This window comes from Cottoperca gobio, chromosome 17 (genome assembly GCF_900634415.1).
Source record: "Cottoperca gobio chromosome 17, fCotGob3.1, whole genome shotgun sequence".
Lineage (NCBI taxonomy): Eukaryota > Metazoa > Chordata > Actinopteri > Perciformes > Bovichtidae > Cottoperca > Cottoperca gobio.
In genome coordinates, this window is record NC_041371.1 from 9,001,392 (window position 1) to 9,028,554 (window position 27,163).

At 39.5% G+C, this 27,163-nt stretch overlaps 2 protein-coding genes across 2 annotated transcripts in view; both read right to left on the reverse strand.

Annotated features, from left to right (window-relative positions):
- The window catches only part of obscnb (obscurin, cytoskeletal calmodulin and titin-interacting RhoGEF b), a 58,032-nt gene extending 48,838 nt beyond the window's left edge, over positions 1-9,194 (reverse strand). Inside the window, 9 exon segments of the mRNA XM_029453514.1 lie at positions 60-335; positions 1,267-1,435; positions 1,881-1,987; positions 2,180-2,446; positions 2,551-2,868; positions 3,363-3,611; positions 3,796-4,065; positions 6,538-7,633; positions 8,985-9,194. Coding sequence (XP_029309374.1) covers positions 60-335; positions 1,267-1,435; positions 1,881-1,987; positions 2,180-2,446; positions 2,551-2,868; positions 3,363-3,611; positions 3,796-4,065; positions 6,538-7,624 — 2,743 coding nt within the window. The 5' untranslated portion in view covers positions 7,625-7,633; positions 8,985-9,194.
- Positions 9,195-13,911: 4,717 nt separating this feature from the next.
- Positions 13,912-27,014, reverse strand: atg9b (autophagy related 9B). Its single transcript, XM_029453513.1, has 13 exons — positions 26,319-27,014; positions 25,889-25,932; positions 25,290-25,354; positions 24,121-24,291; positions 22,037-22,178; positions 21,100-21,848; positions 20,428-20,581; positions 20,027-20,206; positions 19,624-19,869; positions 19,275-19,513; positions 19,054-19,147; positions 17,662-17,746; positions 13,912-17,257 (listed from the first exon to the last, which is right to left on the reverse strand). The coding sequence occupies exons 1-13, from the start codon at positions 26,428-26,430 to the stop codon at positions 17,100-17,102; spliced, it is 2,439 nt and encodes an 812-aa protein (XP_029309373.1). The 5' UTR covers positions 26,431-27,014; the 3' UTR covers positions 13,912-17,099.
- Positions 27,015-27,163: the final 149 nt, after the last annotated feature.

Sequence of the window (27,163 nt, forward strand, 5' to 3'; positions counted from 1 at the left end):
ATATATCATATTAATATCTGTGATGTGCAGTCAAGTGTTGAATAGTACTACAGTCTTACCTTTTATCTTGACCTGGAATGTGACTTTGTCTGCTGCTGTGTCACAGGAGTAATGTCCTTCGTCACTTTTCTTGGCATTCTTGATGATGAGTTTTCTTTGAGTCCCTTTGGAGACGGTGGTCGTTCTTTGGTCCTCAGTGATCTCCACTTGATCTTTTCTCCACACAACGACCGCGCTGGCAGGAGATACCTCACAGCTCAGCTCAAGATCTCCTTTAAGGGATGATGACATTCCCATGGTACCTCTGGCTTTGTTCAGAAACTTGGCAGGTTCATCTTAGAGAAAAAAAACAAAGGAAATCGAGTCAAGACTTCTTGAATTCATTATTTTTGGAATTATTACCAATTATTTTTATTTTTTTTTACTTTTCTTTAATGGGGAATTAAATTGCATGTTCATACATATCAGAGAAGAATCAGATAAAATATTATTCTATATTGTGTATGTAGGCCTATTATAGAGAGTAAACTATTTCTTATCTATCTAGCACAAAGTATTTATCTACACAAAACTATTTATGAATCAGTATCTATTTACAAGAATGTGCTGACTGATAGGAGAGGGAGAGACCCCGCGCTGGGTACTGTGATTACTATTGAGCAGCATGCATGTGAATGAATTACTATATAATGAATTAAGTTAGTTGTTCCAAATGTTTTGGTCCACCATCGCTGGACTTTTTGGAGCTTAATGTCTTCTTCACTCACTTCCAAAACTACGGCATGTTGTGTGCGTGTGGCTGTGACGTTACTGTGCGCGACGTAAAACCATAATGCAACACGTGAGTACATTTGACGATATATGATACTGATCAGTGCATATCTATTAAAGCCCCTTTGGAAATGTATATCTTTATGTTTGTTATAAGCATGACCTGGGGTAGCAGAGTAACACTAGAGTTGACTACATGATGACAGGTCGCTCTTTCCTTTATTTGATGGCTCATAAGCATATGCTCGCAGCCATCAGAGCAGGTCACATTTCAGTCACATGGCCTGAGACAAACTGTCTGCATGTGGGCGTGAGGCAGGACTTGTTGCACACACTGAGCCCAGTTTCCCTTTACGCAATCATCTTTTCACCGAGCAGAGCATATTAGATATTAGTGATACTTGCTTTACAGGACAACACTAAATCCATGGCAGAAAAATAGTTGACTTTGCGATAAAGTTAAGCTGCTAAACTGTACTTCTTCGATGAGCGTACCTTTAAGAGAGAGTTGCAGGGACACTCTGTCATCAGCTAAAACACACTCGTAGATGCCCACATCTTCCTCTGTAACATTGTGTACTATAAGGATCCTCTTGCGGTCCATAATCATATATTCGTACTTCTTTCCCATTTTCACCTCCCGCCCATTCCTCATCCAAACCACCTGAAGGAACAAACACAGAACAGATTGCCAAAACAGACATGATGAAGTTAATGCAAGGGCTCAAAGAGTAGAACTACTGTTAGTTTAGTATTACTAAGTGGTAAGTGAAGACAATTCAGGGTAACAGTAATATGAAATAGAAAATGTGACATACTATAATGACTGAATTCATATCCATATGAATACACCCTACCAACTTCAACCACAATACATCAATTAAATCCAAAGTGGTGACGATTTGTCAAAGATTGTCAATGGAAAAGAAGGTCAAAGCTAAATAAAAGGTAGTTGAGTTCAATGCTTCATCAAAAAGATTGATTTTAGAGTAGACTAGCACAGAAAATATCTACTCAATTACAGAAATGATAGCGCTTGTACTTCCCTACATACTTGTAAAGTTAAAAAGTCAAGTTGGAAAATGATGAAGTATGTTCCCATCACAAACCTGTGCATCGTAACTCGACACCTCAGCAGTCAACTGAGCAGTAGCTTGGGCACTGCAGATCACCGCCTCCAGCAGAGCTGACTTGTTGGTGAACCTAACAGGAGCAGCTAAAAATACAGTTTCATGTAAGAAGGCATTAATGAATTGCTTCACAGAATTACAGTAAATGCCAACGGCATTCAATTACAAACAAAGCTAAGAACATTTCTATACAGTAAACCAAACTACTAATATTTATTTATATGATTTAGAGCATTTTTTTCTATTGGTACTGAATTTCTTTGGCTATGAGTACACACCCTTTACAGATAGGATGCAACTGCTTTGCGATCCACCACCCACAAACTTGACCTCAGTTCCGTTCATATCCATGGTCACATCACGGATGAGCAGAGTGTGTGTGCTCTTGGACTTGGTGATGAGGTAGTCGGCTCCGCTGCGCAGGAGGCGGCCATTTAGAGACCAGAAGCCGGAACAAACAGCAGACAGCTCCAAGGAGATAGAAAACTCCTCACCAGAGAATGCAGTGCTGTTGATCAGGCCTTTCCTGATTTCTGCACTGGGTTCTGGAGACAACAGGCAAACAAGGACATGAAGAAATAATGGCTGAATACATACAACAACAGCACATAGTCATCAATGACAAATGACCCAGAGGCATCAGTTTTACCTAGGTAGAAGCTTCCAGGCACCTCCAGGTAGGGACTCTGGCCAAAGTCATTCATAGCAGAGATACGGAACTGGTAGGTGGATTCTTCTGTGGCGCTGCAGAAGTTGATCTCTGTTGATATGATGGTTTCTCCAGCGTTGCACCTCTGCCATGTCTGAGTGCCAACCTTCTTCCTCTCCACGATGTAGCCCTTGATGGGGACAGGGCGGTCGCTGTCAGGAGGAGACCACCGAATGGTGACGGATGAGTCAGTCTTGTTCAGCACCACTGCATCAACTGGGGGATCGGGAGGATGCTTCCTTGCCGCTAGAGCAGAAAGAGACATGAGTATTGAGTGATTGTAGTAAATCAAAAGAAAGATTATTCACTTATTCGCAAGTGAAAACGAGGAGGATCACATCTTAAATGTCTATTGTCATCGTCCATACATCAAAATGCTGATTTTTATTCCACTTTTACATTTAATAAATGTTCCTTTTTGGCAAACAACGTTATAAAACCAACCTTTGTAGTAGTGCTGTAAAAGCAAAGGTATTTCAGAGTAAAGTCACTTCAATGAGGTGTTCACATTATTTTGTCTAACCCATTAAAAGTTTCCTATTTTGCTTCAATCTGTATACAGTATGTGCAGCTAGATGGTTGAGGTTTGCTGCAGAGTGCTTTCAAATAATAAAATAATAACTGTATGAACTCTGTTTAGTTTAGTTTCATTTTGTGATATTTAAGCCATCCTAAATATGATGCAAGCAGGTCAGAACAAATACAATACATTTGAATGTGACCCAGGCGTCTTCCTCACCAGTGACAGAGAAATCGCGTGGAAGTCTTGCAGTCTCCAGCCACAAACGCCACTTCTCCTGAGTCATCTGCCTGGCAATCTCTAATCGTGAGTGTGTACTGTCTGAGCACGCAGGCGATCGAAATACGGGAATCTTCCTTCAGCTTCTCGCTATTGCGGGTCCAGTAGACATCTGGGAAAGGATGCTCCAGCTCCACACAGAAGATGACAGTGTCACTGACAGGGACCACTGTCCTCCGGGGAAGCTTCTTAGTAATGTTGCCTGGGATATGAGAAGCAGTGGACGTTACATAAAGGAACATTCGGTGGCATTGTAGACACATTGACAAGCCGTTCTTAATTTCCCCAACTTTTATCAGTATCTTATGAAGGACATATTAAATATCTCGTTGTAACACAAAACGTTTAACAAGAACTAAAGACAGAAAAAAAAGTCTCAAGCATACCCAGGACAGTGAGCTCAGCCACAGTGCGACTGCCCTCTTTCATCTCGCAGATGTAAACACCATCGTCGTTGGTGGTGACATTGTGTATGGTGAGACGACGCAGGGTGCCTTCCTGCTCCATGAAATACTTGGTACTTTGATCCAGCCTCGTTTCCTCCATGAACCAGTTGGCGTGGGTGGCACTAACAGGCACCTCGCACATCAGGGTGGCTGACGTTTTCTCTTGTACCTCCACATCCTGCAGCTTCCTCCTGAATGGCACTTTAGGCTCTGACACAATGAAAAATAACAGAATATTTAGGTTGTGCAGCCATGTTGATGGTTTTGCTTATCAGTCTGTCAAATACAAAAAGTAAATCATTTAGAAATCAACCTTTTCTCAAACCTTCTGCATTAATTTCCCCTGTAATCTGTAGTTCAGGCTGGTATAATAATAAATGCAAGGCAGAGAAACTAGAAACTTGCTTGAGAGAAAATCCATTACCTTGGACATTTAATGTGTGTATGTGTTTGAGCACTCAATATTTACGAGTTGGATATTGAACAAGGTTAGTCAATATTCAAAAGCTCTTAGATGTAGACACAGCATTCTGACTAAATAGCAAGTAGGGCTTTACCGAATGTCACTTTTTTACATTCAAAGCTTCTATTGATGTTTTCAAATGAAGCTATGAATGTCTGTCGTGATATTTTATGAAATCATCACCCTGAAAAATAGGTCCTCAATTTGAATAAAGGGATTCATCGGATAAAATTAGATAGTCATCAACCAGGCGTCAGTCAGTTAACCTACTTTCTCTCATGTTGGGTGCGTGCCTCTGTGAGTGCAGTAGAAATATTTTTGAAAGGCTAAATGCCAATAAATATGGATTGCAGCAGAATATTTTGTTAGATTAAAAACATGTTGTGAATTTTGGAAATGCGTACATCTCTTTTTTTTCAGTACATTTTGACATTTGGACTAAACAACACTGGTGTTATTGGAAATCACACAAGTCAAAAAACAATACCCAGCCACCACTGGAATCTAATTCTACAAATATTATAATACTCATATTATTAGTGCATTCTTATCTTTATCTCCAACTCAGATGGGTTGTCTAAATTTAAGAAGTAGAACATTATCAAAAAACATCTGGCATGAGCTAGGAAATGCTCGTAAGTAAAGTATGACGAAAGTTAATTAAATAAAATGTTACAGAAAGCTGTTTCAATTTACATGACTTTGTTTATTGTAAGCTTGAAGGTTTCCATGTGCTTACTACACCCCCTATTTCAATGGACATTGAAGAGTACATCTCGTACATTTCCTCTACTTCTCGATTTTCCTACTGTGTTCTGCACCACAAATGAGGGTTACAATTCAAACTGTCTCCATATCCATACTTTGGATACAAGCCAACAGTTTAAAGTTAGGAATCAAGTGTTGAAACATGTGGAACTCGACTATGAGTTACGGGTTACTGGGTACATTAAATCACTCAAGAAATTATATTTACATTCAAATATTTTCAATGTATCCTGTAATGTATATTCCAAAAGACAAGTGAGCTGTTGGGTTGTCTTCCAAAGTATATATGTATAATAATCCATGATAAAGTTGTTCAATTAAAGGTTATACAAAGAATACAAGTTTTTGGTTTATTTTGTTGAAAAGGAATAGCCAAATGTTTCAGTATATTAGAAGTGACGATTAAGTGCAATTGTGTACTGTATTTGTTGTTGTTTTTTATTGCATGTTTCCATCATGCATTTTATTTATCTGCTGTAAAATTGATAAATGGTCATGCAACCACTGAGAGTTCAAAATGTATAATCTACATTGCAAAATGTCCACAATACATTCTGCCAACTAACAACCTGCAAGGCAAACATCAAGTCTCCTGCACCAGAACTCATTATCGGACATGCCGACATAAATCTATGACTGTACAGTTTCATCTATTGGGCCAATATCTTCCCAAGGGGAGTCTTAATAACAGTGGCGACAATGTGCTCCAGTGAGTGAGTGAACATCTTAGCATCTGTGAACTACTCATCACCAGCAGAAAATAGATGCAATACAACACCCCCCTTCAGAGGATGGGCCAGAATTCAACCTTGTTGTGAAAAGCCACGCACATTTTGAGAGGCTTAAATCAGGCTTTGGTAAATTATAAATGGATTTCGATATACAGTAGTGCAGTTACCAATAATACGTTTATCCTACAAACATATAGCTTATTCCTCAGTGCCGTATACCTCCATTTCTATTGCCATAAGAAACACATACATGAGTTACACTGCTGCAAAAGTGTAGAGTCTGTATAGCAGGGCTTCAACTACTGTTTTCATTATCGATTAATGAGCCGATCATTTTCTCAATCAGTCGATAAATCTTTTGTTCTATAAAGAAATGTCCATTCCAGTTTCTCAGTCCAAGGTGATGTCTTTAAATGTCTTGTTTTTTCAGTCCAAAACTCAGACATTTAATTTGATATGATACAAAAACAAAGAAAAGCAGGAAATCAGTCTGAAAGCAGTATTTTCTCCCACTTTTGCAGGACAAATTACTTTAACGAGACAGACTAATATATTGCTGGCATTTGTTAATATCAATCAAACAATTCAATCATGCCAGACTTATCATGTAACCCCTGCTTGTCTTTAATGATAGTTGATTTGTAGAGGATTATATTAAATATATGAAAGAATATATCACTGTACAGTATGCAGCATTTTCTTAAGACATGACCATCTTACCTTTGACTGTTACCAACACTGCACTGTAGGTCTGCCCAGCCATATTGGTTGCATTGCAGGTGTAGAGACCATTATCAACCTGCTTGCAGTACAGGATCTTGAGGATGAAGTTCTCAGCTTGGTCCTCATAAATGACATGCCTGCGGCCCTCGCTGATGTTCGCTCCATCCTTCCTCCAGATAATGTGGGGTTTGGGGTGACCCGTCACAAAGCAGCTGAGTTTGGCATGCTTGCCTTCAGTCACCGTGCAGGTACGGGTGAACACACCTTTGGGCAGCTTTGCCAGCGCAGATGCCCTCAGCTCATATTCCAGACTCAGAGAACTCATACTATCTGTGATCTTGGCCTTGGTGGAGGAAGAACCAGAGGATCTGCTTTCTTCAGTGCGATAGATAGAGATGTCCTTGTTCATTTCCTCCTTGCGCTTTTGTAGGTGAGAGAGGAGGGAGGTGTTCTTGTCTGCAGCCAGGTTGCGGGAATCCTGGGCATCGACAACAAGAGCTGCTGCAGCATGTGAACGGCCAACGGTGTTCTGGGCCCTGCAGGTGTAGGTGCCGCTGTCCAGGTTACGCACACTTTGAATCTTTAAGGTGCTGCTGTCACTGTCGGAAACAATCTTGATACGCATAGACTCCCCTAAGTAGCGCCCATCTTTCTCCCAATCAAAGTTGGGATCTGGGTAAGCTACAACCCGGCAGTAGAAAACAACATCGCCTCCCAAACCTACACGTGTAGAGGTAGGCTTAACCATGAAAGAAGGGGCCCTCTGAGCCATCTCTGATGGCAGGGCCACTTTGAGGGTCACAGCAGCGTAAGCTTCCCCAACGCTGTTTTTGGCTCGGCACATGAATTGGCCACTGTCCTCCAGTGTTAAATCATAGATGGTCAGGCGGTACACATCTCCATCCTCCACGGTCTTGAAGCGTTCCCCAGAAGTCAGCTTCAGCTTCTCTTTTTCCCAGGTTATCAGTGGGGTCGGGCTGCCCACGATAGTGCAGCTAAGTGTGGCATCCTTGCCTACACACACTGAGAATGCCTTTGGGCGGGTGAGGAATCGTGGGACTCCTCCGAACAAGTTTTGATCCATTGTTAGTTCCTGTAATAAAAGAAAAGCTGAATATTACAATACAGTACCAGGAAAGTGACTTACAAGAAATAATATTGAACAGGGTAATAAGATGAGCTAAAACTATATTTATCCAGAGGGAAATTGCTGTGCAACTGTTGAAATACAAAGTGGGAAGATTGTGGATATAAAGATTGCAGCTATAAGTCTAGGTGGGGTTGCATATACAGTAGATATGCATGTACAGTATCAGATCTGAAGTATAGGTATTGTAAGTGCATGGTAATACAGAATGTTCATAATTATGTCCATGATGTTGCACTTAATGTCCCGTTATTGCACATTACGATGTGCAAAATGTGTCCTTCTAATTTGATATAGTTTACTGTCAACACCAAAATCCTTTTTCAGTAACAAATGTGTTTATGAATAATTAATAAAATCATAGTTATATGAATGAAATCGATAAATACCTAGGAAAAACAAATACTATTTCAGTGGAACTGTAACAAATTAGGCTACATATTGTATATGCTCATAAGCAGTTGTGTCAGTTATTTTATATTACTTAATGGCAAGACAATAAATTTAAAAGAAAGTCTGCCAAAGGTACCCAAACCATTGTGAGGTGTGACAGAGTGTTAAGTGCACTCTATAAATATGGTATGCTATTAAAATAGACATAACTCCACAGTCCAAATAGGCATATTTATGGCTGGCAGTTACTGTAAGTGTCAGTCAACATAACCCTTTCCTGGCCCTGCAGACATTATTTAATACAAAGACTTGACTTCATGCCATGCAGCCTATTCAATAGTTTAACAACACAATAACAAACAAATTCCCCTGTAACAAGGTCAAATTGAGCAGATATGTGCCTTTCAAAGACTGACATTTGCCATCTTTGTCACCTCTGTCGCTTGAACTGCCTGTCCCAAAAATAACCTCAGCTGTCAGACCCCGTCTCTGTCCATTGCCATTTGTAGAAGCGAAAGGGATATCAGCTGTTTGATAAAGCTACCACTTCAGAAACATACTTCATTTCTAACAGTGAACTAAAACATCTTTTAAAAAGTAGTGTAGGAATTTAATTACTATAATTTGCGGTTTGAAATACAAACAGAGGAGCACACACGCTTGTAATTACAGTTAAATCACATAAGGTTAGCTAACATTAACTGCAACTGGAAGTTGTAGCTAGGTTAGCTAACGTTAACCGTTAACCGTTACAGGTGTAAGAGGGTAGTTTTTAGAAACCCATACAAAGGTGAAATAAATAGAAAACTTGCTATAACTTCGGTTAAGTTCTCGGTTTAATTATTAATGTAACATTTTTTAATAAAGTTAACATAATTATTGTATCCTAACATTACTTTTTCACCTTGAGTCTTCAGCCACTCAGGTAAAACAGGCGCTGAATCATGTGGCCAAAAACGTCAGTTGGCCGTCAAGATTTCCGGATGATAGCCTACTCCAAATATCAGTGTTTAGAAGTCCCACCAAAAAAATGTCTTCTTTGTGCTCAAATATCCTTTAAATGGTTGTAAATCCAGGATGGTGGGAACATCCCCCCAGTCTCCTGCGGTGGGCGGTTGACTAGACTTGTTTTTTCTTTCTTCTCTGATACCTCATGATGCCAAATAGCTGACGTACCTACTTTGGCGCAGCCTCCTTTCCAAAATAGACTTGTCATTTACTGTGGAGATAGGAGATAGGCTGCTGGTGGTGAGGCCGGGAAGGAGAGCAGGCTGGCCTGGCCTCTGCTGGGCTGCACACTGCTGCAGACTGCACACTGCTGCTCATAATAACACTGAATATTACTACCAAGAGGGTTTACACCTGCAGAGTGATGGAAAGTAACTAACAATCTTGAGGTACTTTTACTTTACTTAATTTTACGCAACTTAATACTTTTACTCCACAACACCTGACAGCTGGAGTTACTTTGCAAATTAAAACAAACATAATGAATTAACAAAGTATGATACTGTGCTGCAGTGGTGGAAAGTACATTTACTCTCAAGTATGATACTTAAGTACAATTTTGAGGTACTTGTACTTTACTTTATTTTTTTTTTCCAACACAACATAATTTCTGTCAAATGTTGTATTTTTACTATGTTGTTTATCCTGTACACACAACATATATTGCACGTCTGTCCGTCCTGGGAGAGGGATCCCTCCTCAGTTGCTCTCCCTGAGGTTTCTTCCATTTTTTCCCCTTTAATTATGGGGTTTCTTTTAGGAAGTTTTTCCTTGTGCGATGCGAGGGTCTAAGGACAGAGGATGTTGTAACCTGTACAGTCTGTAAAGCACACTGAGACAAATGTATAATTTGTGATATTGGGCTATACAAATAAATTTGATTTGAATTTGATTTACTTTATTTTTCTATTTTATGTTACTTTATCCTTCTACTCCGGTGCATTTATTTGACAGCTTCAGTTACTCATTAGTTTGCACACACTTTGACTCACATTATTAATACAACATAGAATTAACATATGAATTATGATGTGATTGTGTTATGCTATTGTTGTTATTATTATTACTAATAATGTTAATAATATAATAATAATAATAATAATAATAATAATAATAATAATAATAATAATACATTGTTTGTTCAAATTAGCATTACCTTTACCAGCTGCAACATTTTAGTGTTGCTAACACATAAATGCATCAATAATATACATTATGTAGAAATAGGCCATTCTGCATAATGAGTGCTTTTACTTTAGATACTTGTTAAAGATATGAGTTCTTCTTCCACCACTAGTTTTCGGTTTTCAGTAGCAACACTTTTTCTGTGACCAGGTGAGTCACTTGACTGGAGTCACTATGGAGTCAGACTGTAGATCCACAGGCTGCCAGAAATGACAGAAAATTGTCCAGGAGTATTTATGACTTCAGACTCAACTCTAAAAAACAAAAAGGAACTGCAAATTCACTTGTACTTTCTTGTATGTGCAAATCTGTGACCTTCAAATCATTCTCTTGGCTCCTCTATCTGTATGTAATACGCGTTTAGCTCATCTTACCACAGTGTGCAGTGTGAACTGAGCTTGAGGATGAGCCAAATAAATTAAATATTATTAAAAATGGCTGAACTTAAGCATTGCATTTCTTGAGAAAAATCCTGGTGACTGTGGAAGTTGTTCAACTATTTTTATAGAAGTGAGGTTTAACTGTTTCCCTATTATTTTCATCTATACTACACCCGTTCTGATCGATGTACTGAATGCGCATAAATTAACTTGATTAGTCCGCTAATCAGAACGTGGGTACATGGCAAGCATATTTCCCAAAAAGAGTCTTTCTTTAAGTCTTATTTTTTGTCCTTTTCTCTTGTTTCACTCGGACCTTACCAGCATACAGTGGTATCTGTCAAAATTCCTTTAGTTCTCCAAGCAGTGCGTGGCATTATTTGTAACACTATGGTCATATGTAAAATGTGATTGAACTTGGCCCAGAGCTTGTGACACATTGTATTTCACCACCGCCATGTTGACAGCTGCTTTACCCAGCTGTTCAGGCCCAAAAATAAGTTATGACTTCATATTGTACAAAAGCCTAAAATACAGTAATGCGTTAGATGCATCTCCCATGACAATCAATCAGCATGACATAGCAATCATTACATAGCATGTGTTTCTATGAATGCTCTACTTGATCACAGATTTAGAAACAGAATTATATTTCTCATATGTCATGCTTATAGCGTGTAGTAACAAGGGGTAGCAAGTCTTATTTCTTTCTTCCCTATTCTTTGGCCTCTATGGTATTTTCTTGGTCTTCCAGAGTGGGCTTTCCCCCAGTGCCAATGACTGACAGCAGCAGGTCGTCTGGACCTGATTTAAACTCCCCGAAACTCTAGCAGACAGTAATCCACTGTTGCTGCTTGCCTTTGGTTCATCCTGTTCTGGCTACTGTGTTTGGTTTCCATACTCCTGAAAGTGCACAGAGAAAGAGAAAAAGGACAACAAATTGATAGAGAACTCTTTCTTCTGTGTCTGTCCCACATGCATCCAAACATTAGTAGATCACCAATGTGTAATATATGGGAAGAATCAAAGAATGTATTACAAAAACTACATTTTAACTTACCTCCAATTGTTTATCTCCCCCCTCTTTCTGTGGTTTACATTTCTTGATTCCCAATCAGGTAAAGGAAAACCTCACCCTCAAAATAATCATTGTATATCGATTACTCCCCCTTTGTTACCTTGATTTGGGAAGAGAGAAATGTTTTGAAATGGCTTTGCTGTTGTTAAAGTTGCAGTTGGTAACTTTATTAAAAATAAAACCGCCCACCAATTCTCTTAATGGCGTTTGCAAGATTCCACCGTGCCCAATGAAATGAAAACGACCAATCAGAGCCAAGGAGTCTCTAGCGCAGTGTCAATCAATGCTTGTGAACTCCAATCAAACTGTGTAACTAGGCAGCGCTGATCAAATATGAATCAAGATTATGTAACTGCTAATGTTTTTCAGAAACATTTTTGTAAATTGTCAAGCAAGACCCAAGCAGCGCCTACCGACTGGAGCAAACCTTTTAATTTCCCACCTAAATACTATACTAAAATATGTATACCTTTTGCATATACTGTTAGGAGAACTGGTGGCAGGCAGAGAAACATGATTTTTTTTGTCTCTCCCTAGATCTGTTGCACTACAGTCAGGATATAGGGACAGTTTCAGCACATTTGATAAACATGGGATGAGTAATTAATATACAAATGTTCATTTTGGAGGTAAACTATTCCTTTAATAGCATCAAACGATACCATGGATGGTATTTCCACAACTTTTGGTAATCACCCAAAAGTCCCTCTCGGCCAGTAGTCACCCTCTCATGGCGCTTGGAGCACAACACAGCAGAGGGACAGATATATCACCTGGCAATGCTGTTTAGCAACTAAAGAGTTAAATAAAATCCAAAGTAAAACATTTCTTTGTGATGAGACCATTTTTTCAGAATGGTTGCAGTGTATACTTTCCAATATCCTACATGGCCTTCTTCCTGACCTCTTAGTCATATCAAAAATAAGGTCACGGTTGTATCATGTTCACAGCCAAAACACATTCTCATTAGAACATTTACATAGCAGACAACAAGCGAGACAAATGGGAGTTGCACCAATCACAGAAGAATGAATAGCAGATGTCGTTTATGTCCCTAAAATGTTCTGAAGGGACGTGAACAATGAATAAAACCAACTGGATACGAAAGAAAAACAAGATGAGACAAAATAGTGCGTCTGAAAATAGAGGCGTGTGGTGTTTATTTACAATGTTTATTTACAGTATTGACAGTGTACCAGAAGGACAACAGGGGTACAGAGGGCAATAAGATGACACCATAGAAAACCAGGAAACAAAAGTCAACCTAATTATTCTACCACACAAAATGAAACCAAACAAAAATATGTGACTAATGTACAAAAATGTATTTAAAATGTATTTTTTTGTAAATTCAACCTAGGATTAGACTACATATTCTTTCAATGAGCCAAAGAGTGTTTATTCTAAGCACAGGAGAGGTGGATGAAAACCTGTGAGAGGAATCAGCTGATTATCTGAAAAGACAGTGGGTGAGTGAGCAGGAGGGGGGGGGGGGGGGTAACTGTGTCCGGAATAGATCAGCATAAAGTCTGTGTCAATAATAACTCTTCCTTTTTGAAGATTTGCAACAGTGAGCTCATATTGCACCTCGAGGAAAGCCAAGTGGAACAAGAGTTCAAAGATAAAGACACAATCATATCTATATCAAACGCATAGGAAACAGATGCATGTATAATATGAATTATATTACTCTATCTCTCTTTGAGACGTTCGTTATTAGGTACATCATTGTTTTGTTGGTTTATTATTTTCATCAGTGATCTGTATTGTTACGTTGTCCATGTTACACCTTCAACGCACCTTGCATTGCTGTCTACCATAGTGTGGCACTACCACTAGGAGTCGCCAGATCCTACACAAAGCTTTAAGTGTCACTGTGCAGGCTGTCTGTCTCTGTCTCTGTCCAGACACCATATTAGGACATTTCACTTATGTCCTAAATTAGCTTAGCTTAGCTTAGTTTATGCGGCTCCACTTAATCATTGAGCCGTGCTAAATAAACACTATCAGAACCACAAGTTGAAATATAAAAAGGCTTCCTCTTAATTTCAGAAGGACAAAAGCCTCAGTACCAATATATCAGTGTGAGATATGTCTAAGACTTGAAGAGAAAAGCGTGCACATTGTAATCTCAAAAGCTGACGAGACAAACTAGCAACAGCCATATAAAATGAATGAAATGAAAATTTTAATATATTTTTATTTTCAAATAAACATCGCATAATCAACCACACATGAAATGATTAAATACACTCAAAATAAGATTTATTTGCCTCTCTACTCACTCACAGAAAAAACAACACATGTATTGTAAAGCTGTGGCGATAACAACTTCTTTTGGCATGTTTCATTTTTCAGCTAGTGTTTCTTAATGTACAGAACAAAACAAACAGACAAACCTATGTAACAAAAAACAAACAAAAAAAACCTCAGACATGTCTTAAAACAGATTCAACATTTCAGGATGAAAACTTAGCACCTTGTTCCAGTCACTGTGATTGTTTGACTGGTGTTTAGTGGATAAGAAACCATAGTAAGATGAGAAGGTTGGCCGTGATGACATCAGCAGTTACAAGGCACACTCCTGCTTCTTTAGGATATTGAGAACAGTGCAAATTTAGACACCATGATAAGAAGAAGTGTGCTGTCGGATGCAACAGACTGACATAAGATCTCAGGATCAGTTTACAACTCATCTTACAAGCCACATCCACAACTTCACGACATACTTGATGCTATACACAATAACTTGCCAAAAAGAAAAATACTGTACATAGTATGTGCTGCTAAATCTGTGAAAGTAAATCCAATAGTTTACATGAAATGGCTTCTATAAAGAGCAATTATTAATCCTTAATACTAAGGCACTGCTTAAAATAAAATGACAAACATAACAGTGAGGTGTAAATGTGGAGACCGTCAACTCTGTGCACAAAGCTGAGCTCCAGTGTCTCTACAACATAAACTCACTACACACATGGACACAATACCCATGTAAGTTTATTTAACAGTGTGACAAAGACACACATCGTCCCCTACAGGGTGGACTTTTACTGATCAGAGGTAAGAATGACCTTATGTGACTGGGTCACAGCGATCCCATGTGAGTCTGCTGTGAACGACGATACAATACGTGCTGATGCTTATATACAAACAACGACAAGAGGTCATTCCAGATGGAGACTGAATCAGTGTCCCTTTTGAGACCTACCCTTCCTAAAACGTAACTGATGCAAGTACTGTATATATATATATATATATATATATATATATATATACATATACACACACACACACACACACACACACACACACACACACACACACACACACACACACACACATTTAAAAAAGAAAAAAAAAAAGTTTATTTTCTTTCAGTGCAAAGTTCATGTTAGCATAATTACGCAGGTGTCAAAACGCATTCCTTTCACAGACACACTCACAAACAAAGTGTAATAGTTTCTAAACACGCGAGAGGGCAAAGACACATGTGTAACCTCTCAAGTCTTGCAGTTGTGCAGTATGACATCTATATTACTGTGATCGATGGATAATGCAATAAAAAAATGGGTAAAAATATATTTTTGCGCACTGCATCAACAAGCAGTCCCAGTCCCTGTAAATCACATTCAAAATCATGCAGCTGGCCATGTTATCTTTGCATTAAAGTATTTTTAATCAGATTTTCAATTTTTTTTTTTTTTTTTTTTAAATACTACTTTTAGTGGGGGGGGGGGGGAGAAACATCTCTTTTTTTATTAACAAGATTTTGTGAAATTAAACTATTTCACAAAACAACCTAAATAATTTCTTAAATAGATTATACACACATTATTTAAATATCAGGGGGGGCAACAGGTAATAAATAAACCTAAAGCAAACAAATGATGCAGACTGTGGAAAGGCTTTTTTTTCTCCTCATGCTCTTATTTTGAAAGTATAAAGCCAACACTGAGAGAGCTGTAGAAGCAACAGCGCACAATCTAAAATCAGCCCTTTTGATGAAGTTCCATTTTTTATGTGCACAACAAAGATTTGTGAAAGCAACACCACCCTGTTTTGTTCGATTTTGGTGACATCAATTTCTGGGACATAAGCACTTGACTTAACATCTGCGCTGCTAGAAATAAGAACAGAAAATGAAACAGATTCCATTTACACCCGCCATTAAAATCAAAATGCAGTAAAAAGATGCATCTGCCCACTGCGAAGAACCCCATATGTACGGTTTATATATTTACACAAGAGGTATTGATTGGAGTATTCTTTTTTTCTTCACCGCCACTGAGGTAATACGAAAAACTGTGTTTTTATATGGGTGTTAAGGCATCAAGCTGACTTTGTGTCCCGCTTAAATAGACTTAAAAGACATCTTATATCTGCATTGGGATTTTGACGCCAAGTGTATTTGGGGCGAGTGATTTCAGTCCCGTTTCTGAGGAACAACGCTGAAATATTAATACTGAGTAAAATCTGTATTTACGACCACTAAACACAGACAGCAGCATTAAAGCATGTGTATGTCTGGTTTAAAGACATGTTTTGACAGATACACATGGTGTCTCTCTTTAAAAATCAATACTTGGTTTACTTTTCAAAGGATTAGCTCCGGTAGTAAAATGTGATCTTTTAAAGGATAAGTCGGTCAAAAGTCTAAAGTGTATTTACAAATGACCAGGGTCAGACAGCACAACTTGAATTTTTTTTCTTTTTTTTTTTTAGGTGATCAAAATTGTTCAGGCAGCTATGATACAGTTTGCAGTCTTTGTCGCACAGAGCATCACTCTGTGAGAAACTTAAATTAGACTCGTGCTGTAAATCTTTGTGATGCACAAATACTTGAAGGCTCAGCAGAAGTCGCGATGAGCCTTTTTGCACTCCTTTTCACACAGTGATCCAATGAATACACTATATTGTCTCTCTGTCATTTTACACAGTTTGTCTGTACAAGTTTATGACAAAATCAAGATGGATCGGACCGGACGGAAGACGTATGGTTTCCCTGATGCCATAGTCTGCCTGATGTGACAGGATGAGGCGTGGAGGTGCAGAGACAGTGGTTATTCAATGAGCCCCTCCTATAACAAACGCTGAGTGATGTTTTAAAGGTCCATGCTAAATTCTCCATGAAGATCATCTAAGGCCACAATGTTCATAGAAGAAACAAAAATGTAAACACTATAAAAAAATAAAATAAAAAAGGAGAGGAGAAATTATCATGGCGATGTATCCCTTGTAGGATAAAAGGCCATTGTTGTTAAGGTTCAGCAAACACACAGGATACAGAACCACAAAGCATAGATCGTAGACACGTGTCATAATACAGAGTTTAAAAGAGAGTTTATACCTTATGACATAAGGCATTTCAACAATTACTCCCAGTGCCCTGTTTTGGAGTAGATCCACTGATAATCTCCTGATCATCGCCATTCTCCTCTTCCTCCTCCTCCTCCTCCTCCTCTTGCCAGCCTCCAAGGTGGACAGTGGTGGGCATGGAAATGCTGGAACTTTGTGCCTGGAAACCTGAAGCAATTGTTGATACAAAGTCAGAGTTTTACTGTACTGCATTACTATGTAGTATAACTTAAGTTTAACCAATATTAAAGGAGACATAATTGCTTCTAAAAATCTAGTCTAATTGAATCTAAAGTAATTTAAGCCTCTGCTCAATTTGGAGTTGTTGCTAAGTGTGTAATTAAGTGCTGCAGATTTAGGTCATGACCTTGATTTCAGCACTACAAGCTATCTTTTCCCATTAGATTCAATGTTTATATCCAAAAACATATATATATATTTTTTAATGTGAGTCTAAAACCCTCACTCAAACTTGACAAACGGAGCTGCACGTTGCCAGTAACTTCTCACTTGTTTTTCGGCTATATACAGTATTTTTGCAAGGTTCTTCAAAAACTAGATTTTACATTTACCAGTGTTTGTGTGCATATCTCTCATTGGCACTGGGTTCTGCCACTGCCCTGAAGTTCTCTGTGGGTGGGAGGTCTGCTGGTGGAGCTGGAGAGACAAGAAGTTGTCAATGTACAGCAGAAAAGAGCACAAGCCAAGTGGTCTACAAGGGATACAGACAGACGTCTGTCTGTCTGTATCCCTTGTAGACCACCAGAGACAGAGACAGAGACACAGAGAGAGACAGAGACACAGAGAGAGACAGAGACACAGAGAGAGACAGAGACACAGAGACACAGAGAGAGACAGAGACACAGAGAGAGACAGAGACACAGAGAGAGACAGAGACACAGAGAGAGACAGAGAGAGACACAGAGAGAGACAGAGACACAGAGAGAGACAGAGACACAGAGACACAGAGAGAGACAGAGACACAGAGAGAGACAGAGACACAGAGACACAGAGAGAGACAGAGACACAGAGAGAGACAGAGACACAGAGAGAGACAGAGACACAGAGAGACAGAGAGAGACACAGAGAGAGACAGAGACACAGAGAGAGACAGAGACACAGAGAGAGACAGAGAGACACAGAGAGAGACAGAGACACAGAGAGAGACAGAGAGACACAGAGAGAGACAGAGAGACACAGAGAGAGACAGAGACACAGAGAGAGACAGAGACACAGAGAGAGACAGAGAGACACAGAGAGAGACAGAGAGACACAGAGAGACACAGAGAGACACAGAGAGAGACAGAGAGAGACAGAGACAGAGACACAGAGAGAGAGAGAGAGAGACAGAGAGAGACAGAGACACAGAGAGAGACAGAGACACAGAGAGAGACAGAGAGAGACAGAGAGAGACAGAGACACAGAGAGAGACAGAGAGAGACAGAGAGACAGAGAGAGACACAGAGAGAGACAGAGACACAGAGAGAGACAGAGACACAGAGAGAGACAGAGAGAGACAGAGAGAGACACAGAGAGACACAGAGAGAGACAGAGAGAGACAGAGACACAGAGAGAGACAGACAGAGACACAGAGAGAGACAGAGACACAGACAGAGACACAGAGAGACACAGAGAGACAGAGACACAGAGAGAGACAGAGACACAGACAGAGACACAGACAGAGAGACAGAGAGAGACACAGAGAGAGACAGAGACACAGACAGAGAGAGACACAGAGAGACACAGACAGAGACAGAGACACAGAGAGAGACAGAGACAGAGACAGAGACAGAGACAGAGACAGAGACAGAGACAGAGACAGACAGACTGTTAGGGACTTTTTAAATAAAAGGTCCCTATTATAATCTTTTGTAACTGACATGAATTCAAGCCGAGTATCACTTTGAACTCCAGGCACACAACAGAGAAAAGGTCAACTGTCGGGCTCGGTGGCAGGAAATTACCTCGTGCATGTAGATGGCATGGAGACTCATCTCTGCTGAGGCAAACTCTGAGTTCAGTGTATTGCTCCGGATGCGAGAGTCACTGTTAGACATACTGAAAATCAAACATGTTAACCGAAGCTTATAACAAGCATTAAAAAATTGTTTATCCATTTCACCAAACACTCCCCTGGCTGCAGTATGTAAATAATGCAGTAGGAAATATAATGTGTGACAAGTACCTGTCAATGACCGTGCGATCGCTGCGGTACATGGTGCTCTCGGGTTGGAGAGATGAGTGCAGGAGGCCATGTGAGCGGCCGCGGCTCGTGTGTGTGAGCTGGGAGGTTGACAAAGAGGCCAGAACACTGGCAGCGGCAGAAGCAGCGGTGCTCGGTGGGATGAAGCGATGGTCTCGCCCTTGTAGTCCAGACGCAGTTAGAATGGGGTGAGCGAGGACACTGGCCAGCAGATTATCATGCTGGAAATAACAACAAACGTCAATACAGAGCCACTAAGAAAACAAGATAAGATTACAATTTTAAAGAAAAGGAAATAAAGTTAGCATGACTCATATCTCAGGGTTCTTACCGCAGCGCCGGAGTCGTTGGACTGCAGGGAGGTGCAGAGAGGAGCCTCAGAGAGCAGCAGCTGGGTGGAGGGGCCACCCTGTGCATCGTGCTGCACCTTTTCCTTCAGATGGCTGATAAACACTGAGCTCTCCTGAGGCGGCTGCCAGCGTGGGTTCTTAATGGTGAAATGCATAAGAGACAACTCTGTCTTGCCATTTTCAGCTTGTTGGTATATGGAGGCCTCGGTCTGGCCCTCTGACATCCACTGCAAAAACATTTACAGATGTATATCAACTCAAGCAACACCATCACAACATTTAATGAAAGATGCACTTTTCTCATTGAGTATCAAACAGTCCAGTCTCCTCCAGTCTCCAGTCTGACTGGCTTGAATCTTATGTAAGAGAAGGAGCAAATCTTACTGTTGGGTTTCCATGGCGTCTGATGTCCATCTGCGCAAAGGAACAGATGTCTCCGACTCCAACCACCTCCACAGTGAAGTTCCTGAAGAAGTCAATGATCTCTAGAGATTTATTCCTCAGGTGGAAGATGAGAATGAAGGGTGTGACAATAGGACTGAGCAACTCCTCCAAGATGAATACCTGATTCAAAACAGAGAAAATACTGGTAGTCAAATTTTAAATATATTCATATTCTACTACACATAATCAAATGTACCAAAGAAGCATCAATACATCCAGTTATTGTACTATTAGATAAAGTCTTCATTGACCGGGTGATACATTAAAAACACCATTAATCCCAACAACAAAAACGAATGTGACAAATGTGTTCCTATCCACTGAGTTTCTCCATTCCTCACCGCTTTGTACTGGAACAGCTGTGCCACCTCGTCACGGGTCTCACTCTTGTTAGCATATCCCCTCCAGTGGTCTGGCATGTAGTGAATGTGTGCCAGCATGCACTGCAGCAGCTGTTCTGGACACCACACCATATGCTCATCTGGGATGAAGGACCTGGTGTAGGACAGGAACAAAACATTTACATTTCTCCACAGAAATTAGGAAAACGGGATATTTTGGCTGAAAATCTGTAACTGATTAGGGGAAAAGGATGATATTAAATAGTTTCCATATTCAAGTGATATTGAAGGGTATCCTTTACAATTAACTCCCCCCCCCCCCACATAAAAAAAGCTTCTGAACACCAATTAAATACAACTGAAATGAATGAATAACTAAAAATTGAATAAACTAAATAATAATCTATCATAGTGTATAGGTGTCTGTATATCATGATATAAACCTTAGATCATGTTTGCATCATTATTCTCATTGGAAAATATATTAAAAATGATCATAGTGTGATTTTTTCCAAGTATCTGGAACAAAACAAAACAAAGAATACGACTTGTGCACCACAATACTTACATGTTTTACCTTTATGATAACATTCTGATGAATTGTTTAGCCCTGAGAAGAAGCAAGAGTAACAATAACAAAGTACAGACTGCTTCCTTCATTGTAAAACTCACCTGGCGATAGTAATCACCACTCCCAGCACAGTGATGGCGGTCAGAATGTGCTGCACTGTCAGAACATCTTCGTCATACACCGTCAGTGCAATGAGCACAGCCAGAACTGAGCCTGAGAAGAAGGCAAAGTTCTTAGCCAGCACGGTCAGCACTGGTGACGTAAAGGAGTTCATGTATTTGGAAGTGGGCTTGTAGCCGCGGCCTAAACGTCCATGCAGCTCGTGGTCCAGCTCGTTAAAGTGTCGCAGGTATAAACGACCATACAGGGACCAGCGTCGCGCACCCAGGCTCCCGGGTTCTCTGCGGATCACTTCGGTATAGCTGAAGAAAGCGTAGAGCACCTGCCACACCAGGATGAAGGGACATAGCAGCAAATTGGCCAAACCCATGAGCAGGATGACTCTACTGAGCTGCTGTGCGAGCTCCAGGCGGTTTCCATTCCGCTTGTACTTGGGGTGCAGGTTCCACTTATTCTGAAACAGAGAGCCAGGACCCCAGAAGAGGATGAGCTCAAAGTTGTACTTGAGGCCCTGGGTGAGGAACACCACATTGCCCAGCAGGGGGAGCTGCAGCTGCACTGGCAGCAGCGATTTGTTTATCATGGCCACCATATAGTTCTTGAATCGCAAGATGCGGTGATATATGTCAAGTTCTGTCAGCTCTTTCTTGTGTATGCACATTTGCTGTTCTCGTTGCAGGCTGATGAGCCGGTCCTGCACTTCCTGCCATGTGAAGTTGCATAGTTCATCCTGTGACAAGGAGGAGCAAAAAGTAAGCTGAGTAGTAGTAAAGAGACAATGCATGAAAACATGACTCAACATTTGAGGTATAGTTTATCTTCATGGTTTTATAATCATAAGTATAAATAAAATCGTTAATACGGATTACAAAATATTGATTAAATTGTACTGATGAGGTCTCCAGGTTTAGCACTTACCATTCTGATCTTCAGTGCTTTGATGTAGAACTGCCTGATCTCCCAGTAGCTCAGAACATTGCAAAAGACTTTAATAAGTCGATAGAGCCAGAAGATGGCTGCCATGATGAGAAGGAATATAATCCAACTATTCTCTTGAATCCTGGATAGAAACAAAAGCCTCTTTCAGACATGGCTAGCTTCATAAATCTGTTAGAGCAATGGATTCTTGTCATTCACACATGGGTTAAATGTCAGTGACAGCTGTATTCAAACATGTCAGACCATTAACAATAAAAGTCATAATGCTTGTGCAATATTTGGAAGCGGATGGAAAGATAGAGCAGGTGGAAAAAACATCTATAAATATCCATGAGAAAGTAGTTAAGGGCGAGACTCATTTGAAATCTGGGATTCGGAATAACATCTACAGTGAGCACTCATCCCCCTCTCTTCTTATGACAATGTAAATTGAACATTTATTCAGTATTTAACTTATAACATTAGAAACTTATGAGAAAATGAGCAACTGTATATGTTGCATAATGCATCAAACTGACACCCTATTCCTGTTTACAGGTTGTGGGAAAGGCAGCCTGCTTATTTCATTCTAAAATAAAAAAGGAATCTTTCAAAGTATTACATGTCAGAACACACTTGGCATCAGTAGCCTTAAATTTAGAACCCTACATTAGCTACTTAGTACGGTCATTGATGCCCTCTTACATCGTTTCTATATCATTTTCTACTAGGTCACTTTCAGATATAAAATATGAGAATGTTTTCGGGACAAGCATCTGGCTTTAAACGGGAAATTGGAGAAGTTAAGAGGATATGAGGAGGACAGAGAGGTTCCTAAATGTGGAACAAACTGTTCCCAAATTAGAACTCCAAGCGGTTGTACGTCACTGATTTAGATATAAATGACTATTGAGCCACAGTCAGAATCAGGAACAAATTAATGAGAGGCCAGCTGGACAAAAGACAAGCTGGAGAAGAAGAAGAAAAAAAAGCAGAGGCAAGGCTACATCTTGGGAAAAAAATATGACAACATGGGGTTGGGGTCGGGGGAGTTTGTCCTTTCAGCCAGCTAGTGAGGTGTCATGTGGTAGTCAGCTTGTTGGTCTGGCTGAGTTGTCAGTACCTCTGACAGTTTTACCTCACCAAAGCTATTAATTACACTGTCCTGCTCTCTAAAGTCAAAACACAGTACACAAATACCTTCCTCCAAGTAACCATCAGTTGCAAGAATGTGGTAACTGGAAGCTACCAGTCTCGAGTTCAAATAAACAACGAAACTTCGAAAGAAATGCATTTCATAGAAAGAGACGTCACTTGTACTTCAAATTTAATCTGGTTAACCTCATGCTTTTTCATAGAACTGTTTTTAAAAACAAACCCAACATATAATGCTGTCTTTTGGATTTAAGACCTTTTGCCAACATGAAATAATAACTTTAATTTAAAAGGATAATAAATAATAAGAAATTGAAAGTTTGGGTCACATTGTCATAATTTGTATGTGTGTTTAAGTTGCTTCTTTTGGGACAACAGTTCAAGAATAAAAACAAGAAACAGACACTCGGCTGATAACTGACTAGTAAAAGGGACATAAAAAGACCGTTTCTGCTAAGATCATTGCTTTGAGTGCCGACAGTTAATAAAAGAGCTTAAAGAGGCATTACCTATCATTACAATTACAAAAGAGTTCTCATGATTTTCTAGGGGAAATTCAAGAAACCCACAGGGTACAGCTAAATAGGCTACTGTTCCATGAATGTGACTCTATCTTGCAGAGTGAAGCCACATCCGACACAATCCAATAAGAAATTAAGTCTGAAAGTCTGATTACAACTGTATTAAGCCAGAAAAATGAAATCCCTCTAAAGGCATGTCTCTAAAAGGGCTCTAATAATATCCAAGACCATGTCTCCCCAAGAACAAAGCAGCTAATCAAACTGGCTGGAATGAGAAAACGGGCACATCCCTTTATGTGACCGTTTAGCCTTTTTGGTAATTTCACTCATTTTGCCCCCAAAAGGAAAAAATACACTTAAAACTCACTCTAACGTTTCTCTCCATCGTACTGTTTTAAACATGATTACCTCTGAGTGCACTGCTGACTGGGGAGGATGGCATCAGGAAGTGTGACCTTGTTCCTGTCCAAGGGGTTCTGGACCTGCCCGGTGTGGTTGACCGCTCGATTGGCAAATAGGACATCATACTCCACACAGTTGACAAGGAACGTCGAGAACGTGACAACAAACAAAAACTGACTGTCAGGATAAAAAAGGAGATTAGGAAACATAGTTAATGAATGTAACAAACAAACACAGAAACCCAAAGTAATAACCTTGACAAAAGAGATTAATATTGGTATACAGTATTGAGATAAGTGACTATATTAAATGTGTATCCATCAAGCCACAGACAGCGCACTCTGCAAATACTGAGAAGTGATTAATGTTTAAGTGCAGATAAGACAGATCAATTGCAGTTTCCTTGTTAAATATGTTGACAGGCTGAGGTTTGTTTTGGGCTGTCATTATGTGGACAGATTTCCCTGAATGACGAGCTACTTCAAGTAAAAAAAATAAAAATACACCTTAAGTATAAAAGGAATGCTCTCTCGTAACCTCAACTACAAACTCAAGCAGTTCTAATAAGGGTTATGTTAGCTAAAGCTAACACTAGCTTGGTAACTTGCTAGTCTGACAGAAAATGCTTGTATAACCCTGGTAACATGAAAATTACTGAGTGGCAGTTAAGATTTAAGTACACAAAAAAATTGCTGGATAAAATCACATAACTGCCAAAGGGGCCCATGTTAAGTAGCCAAATGTGGCCAGAACCAGACAAACACCAGACCCAATAATAGAGATGAAAAGAAAATGATCTCAGGCGGCAAGAACGGAAAATAAACATTATGTTGTACTGATATAACAGAATAAGTTAGTTTACAGAAAATATATTAAAATAATACTAATAGTAAAAGTTAATAGTAAATAAAGCAATAACCAAAATGTCAGTGTTTAGTGTGTGGAATGTATTTCACTTGCTTCTAAGCACAACTGTTGAAACCATCTGGCTGAACTTGTTCATGCTGAAGCCTGAGGCAGAACATGAATAATTACTAGTGACAGCCACGAAGCCTGAGTCTTACTGACAACAAGTGTCCTGTTGAAACTGCAAACCCAACCTAATGCTTTTAATTACAAGCACTGTATCTCATGATGAACAGTGGGCATCTGAACTCAGTATTTTTAATACTTACATAAGTTCAAAGAACTCTGACAACATCATACAAGCGAAGCCATTCTTCTGATGAAAATGATAGATGTGGAAAGTCCGATTAAGGAAAATCTGAAATCATTATCTGAAAACATTAAGAGAAAGCCTTATACTTGGACAGTTATTGAAAATACCTTAAATTAGGATCAAACAATCTTCGGCACAACATGAGAAATCACACAAATATCGATCATCAAACTCAAGGCTCCCGAAAGATTTTACTTTCCCATTGATCCCTGTAGTAACACTGTACAAGTATGTGGCAGTTGAATGATAAAAATCGGTTAGCTATTTTCGAGATATCAATGTCTAAAGGAAAAAAAAAGTATAATGGCTTGTTTGCAAATTTGAAGGCATACATTGCTGAGAAAATAAAACTCTTTGAAAGGTCACATAAGAGGATATTAAGATAAGCAACATAGGACCCTGGGAACATAAATACACTCCCCAGTCAAGAGGTAAACATCAAGCAACAACAAGCATCTTAAGTTGAGTCAGCGTGGCATGATGCCAGTGACATATGCAATGACAGTAGACTTTGGAAGACCTGCTATTAAAGTGTACTGAAATTTAAAAGGATATCCTTTTGAAGAAGTTATCCAGGTTCTTGATATGGTGCCATGAGTCTGTAACATAAATGAAAAGCATTAGCGCTTTGACCCAGTATATTATAGAGCAATAAAAACATGGAATTCTTTGTTATTTACAAAATTAAAACATAAATGTTTAAAAAGCAAAAAAGGAAACACCTTCAACTGTTATTCTCTAATATATGTATTCTGTTTGCCATTTGTGTTGACTGTAATGTTTAATGTATGTTTTCAAATGTGTTGATTCATGTGGACTGTTTCAATGTATGTTTTTAAATGTGGACCCCAGGAAGAGTAACGTTAGCTGTGCTTTAGGGCACAGCAAATGGGGATGCTATAATAAACTAACTTATTAATCTCAATGTGCAGTTATTCATTTATATTAAAGATAATTCATACTTTAGTCGTAATAACATGTTTACCTTTCAGGCCTTCAGGCACATGCACCAGCAAGTCCTGCTCCTCCCCTGGTGGTGAGTCCTCCTCGAAGTCCTCAATTCTCTGATACTCCTGGTAAGCTTCAAAGTTGGCCATTGTTCTTCACATTCTTGAGGTCACCCTCAACTCACAAGCCACTTATTGTAAACACTGTATGAACTGAATGTAGTCTCGTAATCTCAGCTACATTATGTAGCTAGCAGCTGAAGCAGTTCAAATAGGGGTAACGTTAGCTTCAGCTAACACTAGCTTGCTAACTTGCTACTCTAACGGACAACGCTTGTGTAACTACACTACCATGGTAACAAGAAAAATACTGAGTGGTAGTTAAGACTTAAGTATATTAATCTTCCGAAGATTCACTTATAAATGTTAGTTGCCGTCGTTTAAGATTACAACCTAACTCAATTGTCTGCTGTCTGGTTAGCCTGTGAATGATTCAGCCTCTCATGCAGTCCAATGGTTTGTTTTGTTCCCGACTTCCATCTGCTGATGTTGGATCTTCTTTCGCCTTTGATTAAAGTCCAATCTTGACCACAGCTCGTTTTATAAACGCGGCTATGTTTAAATCACGATACGGTGGTCTTCAGTCTGTAGCGTGTTTCGTTAGCTGGTTTCCAAAAATACACCATCCAGTGTGTGTCCACTGTTTTTGTCTTTCACAAACAAATGTCAACAAAACGTCATTGACGTCACTTCTGTTTCAACCTGACGCCATTTCCGGGTATGAATTGTAGTTTTTCTTGCATTTTGCCAAATAAAGTACATCTTTTGTCGCTTTTCTGTTTAACAATGTTGCACAAATCGCTTTAAAAAATAATTGTGTTGC